General features: G+C 40.7%; 1 protein-coding gene across 1 annotated transcript in view; it reads right to left on the bottom strand.

The window, feature by feature from the left end:
- Positions 1–12950, bottom strand: part of obscna (obscurin, cytoskeletal calmodulin and titin-interacting RhoGEF a) — a 50041-nt gene that overhangs the window by 4016 nt on the left and 33075 nt on the right. The window contains exons 52-69 of the mRNA XM_078259923.1: positions 12399–12566; positions 11761–11863; positions 11541–11670; positions 11227–11437; positions 7736–7848; positions 4977–5145; positions 4693–4780; positions 4402–4602; positions 4243–4303; positions 4075–4152; positions 3814–3986; positions 3636–3662; positions 3358–3510; positions 3191–3236; positions 3012–3089; positions 1122–2836; positions 797–927; positions 553–675 (exon numbers count right to left, since the gene is read on the bottom strand). Of these exons, the coding sequence (XP_078116049.1) occupies positions 553–675; positions 797–927; positions 1122–2836; positions 3012–3089; positions 3191–3236; positions 3358–3510; positions 3636–3662; positions 3814–3986; positions 4075–4152; positions 4243–4303; positions 4402–4602; positions 4693–4780; positions 4977–5145; positions 7736–7848; positions 11227–11437; positions 11541–11670; positions 11761–11863; positions 12399–12566 (3768 nt within the window). The remainder of the gene's footprint in view (positions 1–552; positions 676–796; positions 928–1121; positions 2837–3011; positions 3090–3190; positions 3237–3357; positions 3511–3635; positions 3663–3813; positions 3987–4074; positions 4153–4242; positions 4304–4401; positions 4603–4692; positions 4781–4976; positions 5146–7735; positions 7849–11226; positions 11438–11540; positions 11671–11760; positions 11864–12398; positions 12567–12950) is intronic.

Below are 12950 nucleotides of genomic sequence, written 5' to 3'. Positions count from 1 at the left end.
AATGATTGTTGAGGTCAATTTGGAAGTAAAAGAAGTATATGGCATGGACTTACTCGAAAGTAGCCAGTATCAATTGGCAAAACTTTTTATATCTGTATAAAAATATACTGTATCAGGATAAGAATAATAGTCATCGCTGTGTGTTGTGTTCCAAACCAAAACAGTCACACTATTGGACTTTAACTGGCAGTCAGCTCCACAAAAAAATCTAAAATTATGACTAAAACATATGTAGTGCATCATTCCAAACATTATGTATTGCACATGTCTGATGAGATATATTTTGATATTTCTAAGTGCAGAAAGACAATCTACACTAAATTCAACATTGACTGATGCTTGTCCAAAAATGTTTGTTAATATGCTCAGATTTTAAATAATGCAAGGAATTTAACTTCCATCATGAAACATTTTGTAGGCAAATAGATTACATTTTATATTTCAGTAATACAAACTATTATATATGTCTAACATAAACAACTAATTTGGTTTCCTTTTAACACAAACAACCAATTAAATATCTGTGCTGCTGTATCGTCTCTGTGAACCCACCTTCTGTACAGTACTGCACACAGAAGTTGACAGGGTTACTGGACTGGACTGGTTTCCAAACCAGCAGGACTCCACCTCCATCTAACTGGAGCACTTCAGGCTTGTTAGGACGGGCCAGCAGATCTGGAAAATATGGAGAAGAACAAACATACACAGCCAGGCTTGTAGCAAAATGATGATAGCAGGTTTTCAGGACATTTTGGACTGGAAATACATAATCCACATAATGTAGCTCATTCACTACCTTTGGTCTTTTTGAATGCAGGTATTTTAAAAGAAGGTAATAGTTTGGAGGTCCTCTTTTTTGGACTCTCAAGACCAATTCTATGCTGCCTTTCAGGTGCGATGGGAGCTGATCCTTTTACTATTGGCCCTGTTATAAAAGACAAACAACACCAAAAGGAAAAAAATGAGTGAAGATGTACAATACAACATAACAGAGACTAGTGACAGCTCAGGTAAATTAAAATAAATTATCCCTAATGTATGTTTAGCATTTTACTTAGTATGGATGTTGCTTAACATACTTTTCTGTTAATTGATCAAATAAAATTAGCATTATTTGTAATAGCTTACTTCCTTTATTCACATCCTCCTTACTAGAAGACCTGGAAAACAGCTTGGTCAGGCTGGAGGCTGAAGCTCTCATTTTCTTCCTCAGAGACATGGTGGTGGTATCTGGCTTCATGATCTCTCCTAGTGTGGGTCCTAACTCTGTGTTGTCCAGCTGGGAGTATGAATGGCTGGTCCAGGACTGCCTGCGGAAGATCTTCAGCAGTCCCAGCTTGGGGGACTTTCCTGTAGGTGGCCGGGCTTCGAGGGCTGGAGCAGATGCATGTCTTTGGAGGCCACAGCCCTCCTTCCTGTCCTTGGCTCTGGGAGGCCTCTCTGGGGCCTGCAGAGAAGAGAGGCTGGGACTGGGGCTCACTGTTAGTGGGGTCCCTGGCTGACCCCTGCTGTTTGTGGATAAGTTGGGGTTGGAGTGGGTGCGGTTACGTGGCGGTGCCTGGGGAAACAAGCTTCTCGGTTTAACCTCTTGGAATGAGCATGGGGATGGTGAAATCAGAGGCTGCCCTTGATCATCATACACTTCACTCTCTCCTGATCTGTGCCTCGCTCTGAGATGACCATGACTTAGCTCCTCATAGGAGCCGAATCTGCTTGAAGACTCAGAGCCACCATGCTCTAAAATAGACGACTCAGCAAGAGACCCCTGGGAGCCAGCGAAGATGTCACCCGCTGCCTGCTCCTGATCCAGCCTGGGGCTCATTCTGTCTCCAGCAAGGAGGCTTGAGGGAACCGATGATCCACCTGGAACGCGAGTCCCTTGTATTGGAGCGACAGAGCCTCTTCTTCTTGTGGGTCGCCGAGGGCTCGGGATGGCCAACAATCCTCTCCCTGCCACTTCATCATCTGTTAAATCTTCCTTTAGACTTTGAGAGCCTTCTTCTTCACCCGACTTTGTGCGCTTGGGTGTGCTGGGAGATCGCCGTGAATACTCATCAAGAGACCTGCTCCTCCTGTGAGGGGGTACGTTGGTGTGGGCGAGGCCAACACCACTGTCAAAGGAACAGGACTTCTGCATTGTAGGCTGGACAGATCCTCGTCTTTGGGCACGATTGGTCTCCGTCTCATCCTCCACATATTCAATAAGAGGCTCGTTGAGACGTCCAGAAAAGCTTCTCCGGAGTGGTTTGCGGCCTCTCTCCTGCTTTTTGACCTGGAATTTGTCCCGTAATGTCATGTGTCTGGCAGACATGGGTGAAAGCTGATGAGAGGTGCTGTAGAAAGTGCTTCGGATGACGCTGCCACGAGGGATACGAGCTCCGTCACTCCCTGAACCCTCACTTCCATCAGAAAGGTAGAGAGACTGACTGCTGTCCTTGCTGAACCTACGCTCCCTGTGAGGTGTCTGTTGGCCTGACACATCTGACGACGCAACTGACTGCCTGCTCATACTCCGCTCTTCTTCCTCCCCTAATGTCACTTCCTCTTCATCATCTAGGTGGAGTTTGGCAAAAGGCTCAGGGATGTGCGTTCTCTCCGTTAAAGGATCATAGTCCTCCTCAGTTTCTTCCTCCTCTTCCTCAGTCGGGCTGTAGTGCTGGAAAAAGTCCCAAGAGTCAGCTTCGTCATACTCCGATGAGGAGCCACTGCTCACAGAGGTGCTGCTGTGCTCCTGGGGCTCGCGGGGCACTGTCACTGCAGTCTCTCTGAGAGGAGCGTCCAGCAGCTCAGGGATGAGCCTCAACGTGAGAACTGAGCCAATGCAGGTCAACGAACGCTGGGGAGATAGATGGGAGAGATACTGGTGTAGACAGAGATTGTTTTCTTTTAAGGACAGCATATTATCTACTGTGACTTCAACTCATGTAATCATATTGAACATTCAACATTACAAGAAACCAGTTTCCTTTTGTCCCCAGATGTTATGGTTTTGATGAAGTCAGGTAACTCACCTGCCATTTCCTTTTTGAGATGAAGATTTTCAAAGTCTTAGTGTTGATTTCATCCGTATCTTCTCCTGCATGTTCGTCCTGTGAACACAGTTACAAAGATGTGTGTTTAGTTGTGTTCCTAACTTTTTGAATCCAGTGAAGCTCGATTAAAGCACCAATTGTGCTGTATTTCCTCTCACCTGGAGCCATTTGTGGCTCAAGCACTCAAAGGCAGATGGTCGCTTCCTAGGTAGAAGAAAATTGAGAGTGGTCAGACGTGTGTTATGTTGCACCATGAAACCACACCTAAACACAACCTGAGTCCACCACTACATCACTGTAAGCAATAATAAAACTGCTTCCTTACTCTGGATCTGGCTGAAGGAGCATGTGGAGAAAGTTCTGGGCATCAGGGCTCCTTGAGGAGACGTCAGGGGCGTCCCAGTTCAGGGTCCCCTCCCCCACCCTCAGCAGTGTAGCACGGTCTGTCGGTCCCGCAAAAGGGCAACGGCACACCAGACTATCAAGACAAAGATAAAGCGTCATGTAAATAGACAAACAGAAACTCAAGCCATATGCACAGCTTTTGGATAAACTGTATATTGAAGATTTTGAGAATATTATCAAAAGTGCAGTGATACATACCATATATAGGCTATTACACCTACAGACCTAGTAGAGACAAGAGATATTAATGCAATGTACTATTTTGTGCTGTTATTTACAATTGTACATGGTTTATTGCAAATTACTTTTAGCTTTTATTTAAATCTAGATCTGATGCAAGCCTCAGTTTGCCAGATTAGTAGTTCACCAAACTCACCAAATATCGGTGGTCACAGTGACTGGTTCTTGGTGAACAATTTCAGGGGCAACAAACTCTGGTGTACCAAACATGCTGTATTGGTGTCTGGATGTGTCTATTTCTTGGCAGAAGCCAAAGTCACAGATCTTGATCTCATCTCTGGGCGGATACACCATGAGTATATTATCAGGCTTAAGGGAGTATAAAAAAAATTAAGTTAATAACCGCAATAAAAAATAATGACATCCAAAAGTGCAGTGTTGGACCCCAAAATCTCACTTTAATGTCCAGGTGCAAAATGTTCATGCTGTGAATGTGACCAACTCCTTCAAGGATTTGCTGGATGTATGACCGAACCTAAAATAAATTATAGAATATTAGTCAAAAACCATACATAATATTTGCAGGATAAAAATAAGTTTGTAGGGACTAAATGTATGCTTGCACCTCTCTCTCAGAGACTGATCCTTTTAGTAATAAATGGTCCAGAAGTCCATGAGAACAGCAGCTAGAAATGGTGTTAAAGAACTCTTAATTGTATACAAAACAAACAACAAACTAAACCCACTGTAGTGAATATATTGTAGCATTTAACAGAAAGGATACATTTCTGTGATCAGCACCAGAGTGCGTCTGGTACAAAAGAAGTCCAGCAGACAGGCAACTCTGGGGTGAGCCAGACGGGACAGCAAGTCCCTCTCCTGGAAGGCCCTGGTCCGAGTGCTGCTCCGCAGAGGCAGGAACTTGGCAGCAAACACTTCACATGTTCTTCTGTGGACTACTCGCTTTACTACCCCGAAGGTTCCCCTAAAACACAGAGAGATGATGTTGATCATATCAAATCTTGACAGGGCTCATGGGCAGGTTGGACTACATCAATAAACAGTACAGGTTCACCTTCCGATTTCCTCATGGACATCATAGACGGAGAATAACTTCCTTCTCTTCCCGAGCTCCACCTCTCTTTCCTGACACTCCAGTGGGCCTGCAGGGAAAACAAAACCTCTGAATAAAACAGGACCGTCCACCACAACATCAATCACAATGTATTCCTAATCTTTACAGCAATATCATCTTGTGACATGCTTTAAGCCTAAGCTACATTGAAGTTAGATCTGATGAATGAATCTATGTCTATAGAACTAAAATAATGATGCATAGCAGCATTGCTGTTGTCTCACCTTCCTCCACTGTCAGCTCAGCCTGGCATGAGGCATGGCCAGAGTCATTGTAGGCCAAGCAGGTATATATGCCACTGTCCTCACTCTCGGGGCACACGATGGTCACTGTGCAGCGGGCGCCATGCTGTACTATCTCTACATTATTATTGGCGGCAAGCTCCTCTCCATCCTCCAATCAAGAAGAAAGAGCAAAGTTTTAATAGGGGCAGCTATCAGGTCTACAAGTGCTGGTCAAATGTTTGTTTTGTAATGTAACGTTTAACCCTAAAAAACTTTTATGATTTATTCTCAGATGAGGCAGTATGACTGTAAACTATTTAGAATTTCACTAGAAAACATCTTTTATATTTATGGTACCCATTGTGGTTTGTTTGGCTAAATATAGGTGATTGAAAATAATATCTACAAAAGTAACTTGCATAGTAGGAAGATGATATTTTATTCTATCCCCTAAATCAGTGGTTCCCAACCTTTTTCCTGCAGGAAGTTTGTGAGCAATTTTGATGAATTTTTTTTACTGTGAATATACATTATAGATGATTTTTAGGAACTTTTAAGACAATTCTCTGTATTATCCATCCATCCATCCATCTTCGTCCGCTTATCCATCTTTGCATCCTTACCAGATGCCCGAACCACCTCAACTGTATTATGTATTATGTATATATTTATTATTTTTTATAACATACATACTTACTTTTTTCTTCTTTTTTTTTTTTTTTTACAAATTTTGGGTTTTCTTCTCCCTGACTCTTGGCCATTATTATATTAGCTTTTTGGTTGTTTTAACTACGTACTTTTCTAATGCAGGACGAAGCTGTTTAGTAGAGAGGGAAGGCTCTGTCAATACACAGTAGCTTGTGTTCAGGTCTTCACCGTGCTCTTATGCTGTGAGTTCTTTTTAAAGTTTATATCTTGTATAATAATCCAAAATTAAATGAATGACTTTTTTTAAGTTGTCTTATGTAGTAGGTTAAAAAGGCTACATGTTTAGTTTTTATTTAAACAGACACCACACTATTTTTTTAAAAATATTTGAACCATTCTAACTAGTCTTTACTGTATAAAGCAGGTCTTTACAGACTTACTTAAAGCTATTACGCTTCCACGTCAGTAGATGGCGCTATGGCGCTGCTGTAGATCCATAAGGGAGACCGTAGCTCTTAGCTCTGCTCATGCGCAGCTCAAATAAACAAGTTTTACCCGTGAGCAACACGCTAACTTTGGTGCTCTCTCTATTGATTCACAGCCACAGGTACTGCAAAACTCGCTTACTAGCTTATATCAGCATATTATCTGAATGTTATAGTAATCGTTGTGTGATGTTGTGAGATGATTTTGAGGTGTGTGTTAAGGGTAAAAAGTTTAACTTTGAAGCTAGCATTGTTCCGACCAGTGTCGGCATACTGAGTAATGTTAGTTATTTTTATGAACTTTTTTATGAAAGGTTTTACAACATAGTTTTACACAGTATTTTATAAGTGTACGTTACTGATATTAGCATTATGTAGCATAAGAAAACGTGTGCTATATTTTGTTCAGAGTATTAGCCAGCCAGCAGTGATAGAATGGTGATGGTGTTTTTTAGCTGGTTTTACATGTCGTTATCGACGCCATTGTGTCAAGCGCTACTGTTCAATGCAGATGTGTAAGAATGCAATATGTAAGGGTTTGCGTATGTGGTATCTGAAGATTTACAACTTTGACTTAAGGTTTGCCATATAAGGGAATTCCTATGAACTTTATCCTACTGTTGCTGAAACATTTGGAAACTGTTAACATTAGAAGGGGCCCCCTAAGACAGAAGATATTTTGTTGGAGCTATACCATGTATGGGGCCTTAAATGGTCAGTTCCCTACTCCAAGCATATACTCACACCCCCACTAAATGCACAGAATATATACAATGAGATAGCCGCAGAACTTCGGAGCGACAATATTTGAAGATTGGGTTGGTCGTCTCTCCGAGCTCCTGCAGAAGCTTGTAAATTGATGCTGGAATCTTTGATGTAATAAACCTTCTTATAATCAAGAACAGTGTCAACGAAGTTCCTTCTCCACAAATCGGCAATGCAGCGCTGCAACTTAAATATACCACATGTATCTTATGCTCTATGTTAAAATTATTGTTAACAGCTCAGCATATGTTAAATGTGAAAGACTGTAACGTTAGTTCTAAGAGTGAAGTGAATGTAAAGTGAAGTTATATTATTTTGGTACATTTTTGTATTTTGAGTTAAGCTAAGTTTGGTGTTTGTAGTTTGTTAGCTAAATCACTTGAATGTATGTGCATTTATTTTCCGTCAGACTGTTTCATATTATTTATCATCAGTTTGGTTACACCATTTATTTAATTTGAAAACAGTTTATTATCATTTTAACATGCACTTTAATTAGAGAGCTTATAAAGGCAATGTGAATGTTTGGGAATTTATGCACGTTTCAGAAATAAACAAGCTTTGTGAGCAACATGCTAACTTTTGGTGCTCTCTCTATTGATTCACAGAGTCACAGTTTCCTGTTTTGTGGCTACGGAGTGCTTCCTAGCCTGTGTAACCATTGCGGCTGGTCCAGTTTTCACCTAGGTCTGGTACCGGTAACAATTACACCCCTTAAAATCAAGAAGGCCTCATGACCCCTAGTGGGGGCCGAGACCCACAGTTTGGGAACCAGTGCCCTAAGTCATGTCACGACCCAGCCACCCCAAGATTTTCCTGCAACCAACCCTTTAGGTGATCACTAATCTACAGTGCTCCTACCTTGTACCACTGTATATTAGGAGTCGGCCTTCCTGTGATGATGGCAGTAAATGTAGCTGGTTGGCCAGGGTCTACACACAGATCCTCAGTGGCTACCTGGATGGAGGGAGGAGCTGAGCAGGAGATTAGATCAGTTAGTAATCACACAAAGGTTGAAAGAAGTCATACTATTTTGTTAAAGAGACAATAATACCATCTGTAATTTCCTGCATTTCCTCTGAGATGTAGATCTCCTCTTCTTCCTCGAGGTAACACACAGGCGGCTGTATCGCCTGATCCATGGATGTCGAGGCAGGAACAGCCTCTTCAGTGCTACATTCAGTTCTGTAGACAAAGTGAAAACCATGTCTCTCCACATTTGCTGATTTTGAATGTTTGTGATAAACTGAGGACAAAGTGTTCCTTTATGTGCTGAGAAAATTATCCTACTTCTTAAGATAAATAAACTATTTAAAAAGCCTCTTGGATCAGCTAGAAAATGTATCGCCACAAAGCTAAAAACAGGGCAGTTTTCAGACACCATGAAATGTTGACTTTTAGAGATACATGGTTCTCACAGGACAGCAACACTACAAACATAATGCTCTTACAGAATATGTAAATTAGCACAACTTTAAATATCTACAGCAGTAAACTGCAACATACACAATAATGCAGCAGTAATATTCATCCAGAAACATCATATACAATAGTAAAACACTGACAGGGAACATTTTACTGCACAATGAGTTTTTTTACTTTAAGTACTGTACATTTTGCTGATAATACTTACATACTTTTGCTTAAGTAAGGTTTTGAATGCTAGACCTTTACTTGTAGTGAAGTATTTACACAGTGTGCTATTAATCAGGATCTGAATACTTCTTTCTTCACTGCTTACTGTTCAGGGTGTCCAGGAGGGAAGAGCATCTTAGCAATAGAGGTCGGACTGAAATCTGTCTGTAGCCATTTCTTCACAAAGGCAGTGGACCAGCCCTCTGAGTCTGCGTCTATGAAAACCAAAATGCCATTCAGCAGGAATTTATGGATCAGACACTTAAAATAAGTATATATATTCTTCAAATATATTTGGATGAGTTAATATGTTGCATTGACTGTACTTTACTGAATCAGTGGAAAAGGAAAAGTGAAAAAGTACATTACCTTACATGCCGGGAACAGAAAATAATGCATTTCTTACCTCAGTACGTGAGAGTTTAACCCCACTAACCCAACACATCAACAGGACATGAGCGTATGCCTACTCCAAAGGGAACACCTGCCCAGCACATGACCATCTTGTGTTCGTAGGAGTGAAGAGTTAGCTGGGCATGCGTTGGCAAGAAGAGAAGGGGGAATGTTTCATGGTTATTTGTTATCGTGACAGTGATGACTTACATGGAACAGTCCATGTGAGGAACTTTCTGCTTTAGGAATAGTGGAGGGAAAATGGAAAAAGATGTAGGTTATGGAAAATGGAAGGGCAAACATGGTGAACCGGTTTAAAAAATCCAGAAAGAAAATGCATATATCTAAGGGAGCCAACGTTATAGCCTGTATAAAGAATACTGTACGTCAAACTTACAGTGGGTTTTCAGCAACATCTAATAATTCTATTGAATTTGGCTGTATCATATTCTACTGTATTATACTACTTTTATTTCTGACCCTGTGTGATAGAAATAGAGACACTGTTGAAAAATCACGATATAATATATGACTGTAATAGCGGATACTTGCTATCTCTGTAGTCAAATTACTGCTGTTAGTTTCTGGCACCTCAAGGTTCGTCTGACGTTTGGATCCTAATGTTGGTCTAATGGATGAAAAAATGTCTATCCCAATCCCTTCTGTGGAAAGTGGAAACATGATGAAAAACACAAAAACATTCCATACAATAAATGTATCAATGTCTTTTTATGGGTGAGGATGCAGTATGGTGTCTATGTTGAATGGTAGTCATTAGATCCCGCTGAGTTATGGCAATAGACGGTTGTTAGAAATAGTTAATGTTAGGTATTAAGTTTGAGGTTTTTTTTGTCAAGATTGTGACTAACTTTTACACATATCACAATGCTTGGCTAGTCAGAGTAACAGATTAAATGAGCGGTGAAACATTCAACACCAAAAAGGAAAGGTTAAGGTTGGTAATGTACAGGTGTCAGGTCAGATATGTTTGACATGACAGTTTGTGAGAGGGCTTAATCATGATATTTGAATTCAGTAGAGACACAGCCAGTGTGAACTTACAGTATGAAGCATGCATTAGTCACCACATGCCTTTTAAATTAAGTAACCTAGACCAAAGGTTCTCGATTGTTTTCTGCCAAGGACCCCTTACAAGATAGAGAATATACGGGGGACCCCCTCAAGTATGTCCCTTGGAATACTTTGACTTGGCTTGGACTGTGCAATTAATCAAAATTTTAATTGTGAATACGATTTCGGCTCCTATTGATCACAAAAACTGAATAATCGGGGGGAAAAAAACTATTATTTTGCTCATTAAGTTCTGCAAGTAAACTCTTCTTTCGTTCTGAAGGGGTGGGGGGGGGGGGGAGTTCAAATGGAAATGTGTTTTCACTGTTGATTTTTAAAAGTTTTTTTTTTACTGCTTTTTAAGTATAATAATTGCAACATCTTTCCAAACAGACTGGAACTGACCGTGTGTGACTTTGTGTCCCGCGTGTGATGTTTCCACTTTTTTTGTTTTCCTAAACCCAACCTCGTTCTTCTTTTCCTAATCCCAACCGTTTCTTCGGATGCACGTGGTGTGAATGTTTACGCTGTGACGTTGCGACATACACGCGAATAGCTCAAAATGCGTACAGATAACACGCCACTTGGCTTTAGGTAAGTCATGATGTCATGTTTTTCCAAAAGTCAATGCGTAATCATGTTAAATAATCGTGATGTTAATAATGACCAAAATAATCATGATTATGATTTTTTTTCATAATCGAGCAGCTCTAGACTTGGGCTATGTTTTACACTTCTATAGGCTTAGTTATATGAAAGAACAACACAGGAGAAATGTATTAGAAAGATGTAAGACATGTATTAAAAATATTTGCATCTTAATAAAGAATACCCATAAAACAATGATTTTGACATCAATTAGATTAAAAATAAAATAAATATATTACCAGAAATAGAAAAATGAGAAATGAAAAGACAAAACATGTCAGGGTGCTTTTATCTCATGCATACCACAATATCAAACAATGCAGTCCATGCCATAATTCCTGGGGGTCAAGTGACAACTGTAGTTGGAACTATTTATGATGGGAGTGTGTGTGTATGAAATGGAAGAAAAGGAAAATGTGAGTAAAATCTCAAAATGGCATCAACTGGATATAATGGATGAGTGGTAGTGGTTGAAAGTGGAAATTGATGCAAATTGTTGCAGTTTGTTGGAAAGTGAAGAGATGTCATTATGTGAAGTAAAAAGGGTGACAGGATCAGAAGGTGAACTGAAGTAAAACAATGGCATGTGCTTCATCCCTTCTCACACACAGCTGAACTGGTAAAAGAGTGGATCATCCACATGAACATCCTGCCATGGATTTCCATCCTGTGTGGAGGATATTTACCTTCAGCGGCTCTGGCTGTCCTACCTTTAGAAGGTAAGTCCTGGGGTTGGTCATCCTCAATGTCGATCGGTGGTACGTAAGCGGGGCACAGCCCTGCCTTGCACTTGATGCAGCCAAACTCATTCCAAAGCTAAACAACACAAAACATTTGACATACTGTATTTAAAAGGGAGATCTCTGATATCAATGATTCGCACTATCTTCATACATTCTAGACTTCATGGGTTTTATACCTCACACTCATACTGTCCAATGTCCGCCTCTGTTGCACTGATGACCGCCAGACTCAAGATTCCACTCCGAGCATCGTTCAGGATGACGTATTTTTGCTGGTCAGTCAACTCTCTGCCATCTTTCAACCACCTTCAAAACCCAAAGGTGGTTTGACTCACACAATGACCAAAAATATCATGTAGCAACTACTGTGGTTACTTTTGCTCTGTGTTGCCATACCTGATTCGTGGTAAAGGAGTAGTAAGTGTGGAGCAGGTAAACTGTATATTCTCTCCTTCTATCAGACAAGCGCTCTCTAACCGACACACAAATCTGGGTGGAGCTGGAGAGAAGAAGAAATACATTAAAGTGTCATCTGTGCTCCTATGATAAGAAATAGACCAATAAAGGCAGTTACAGTAATTGCAGCAGTAGTAATAGTAGTAGATGTAGTAGTACTAGTAGATCTAATAGAAGTAGCAGTCACAATAGTAAAGTAATAGCAGTTGTAACAATAGTTAGGGTATTGATATTAGTAGTAGGTAGAAATAATATAGTATTAGAAACCACAATGGCAGTAGTAATAGTTGTAGTAACAACAATAGTAGTTAGTGTGACAGCTAGTATAATCAGTGGTAGTAGTAGTCGTAAAAGTTATAGTAAAAATAGTAATTGCATAAGTAATAAAATTAGCATCGGTAGTAGTAGTGGCAGTAGTAGTAGTATTGGTAATTTTAGTCACAGTACTATAATAAAGTAGTAGTAGTAAGTAGTATAGCTGTCCTGTGTTACTGTGTGACAGTGCAAGGCACGTACATCAATCACCTACAAACAGACATCGCTTAACACAAGTGGTTTAGATGCACCCATAGACTCACCGCGCACCACAACCTTAGCCAGAGTACCAGCGCTGCCCATGCAGCTGATAGCATAGCAGGCATACTGTCCAGAGTCCTCTGCAGTGAGGCTGTCGAGGATGAGATTGCAGGTGCCTGACCGGTCTGCCGTGATGATGTGACGGGGGTCGTCCTCTAAAGGAAGGCCGTCTAAGAGGTGGATATCAGATTTTTACTGTGAAACCAAATTGTAACCAAACCACACAATACTAGCGAACCGCCCCATGAACGACCCTTTTGGTTCTGTATTTTTTAATAACCCCCTCCTCCCTTAGCTATATAGTTTAGAGAATATTAAAGATCCAAGACGAAACTGACAGAAGAGCAGGGCTGAGAGAAAAACCCACAATTACGAATCTATCTGCTACTTCAGCACCACGGAGAGCGCCATGGATTTATCAATACACAGCTAGGGCTGGGTACCGAATTCAGTACTTTATTAGGCACCGAACGCAATACTTTTTAGGCACCGACGGAATTGCCTCTAAAGAATCGAGTATCAAAAAATGCCTCGTCATTCAATACCCAATTTTA

This window comes from Sander vitreus, chromosome 9 (genome assembly GCF_031162955.1).
Source record: "Sander vitreus isolate 19-12246 chromosome 9, sanVit1, whole genome shotgun sequence".
NCBI classification, from domain to species: Eukaryota; Metazoa; Chordata; class Actinopteri; order Perciformes; family Percidae; genus Sander; species Sander vitreus.
This window is presented reverse-complemented; position numbering and strand designations above follow the sequence as displayed.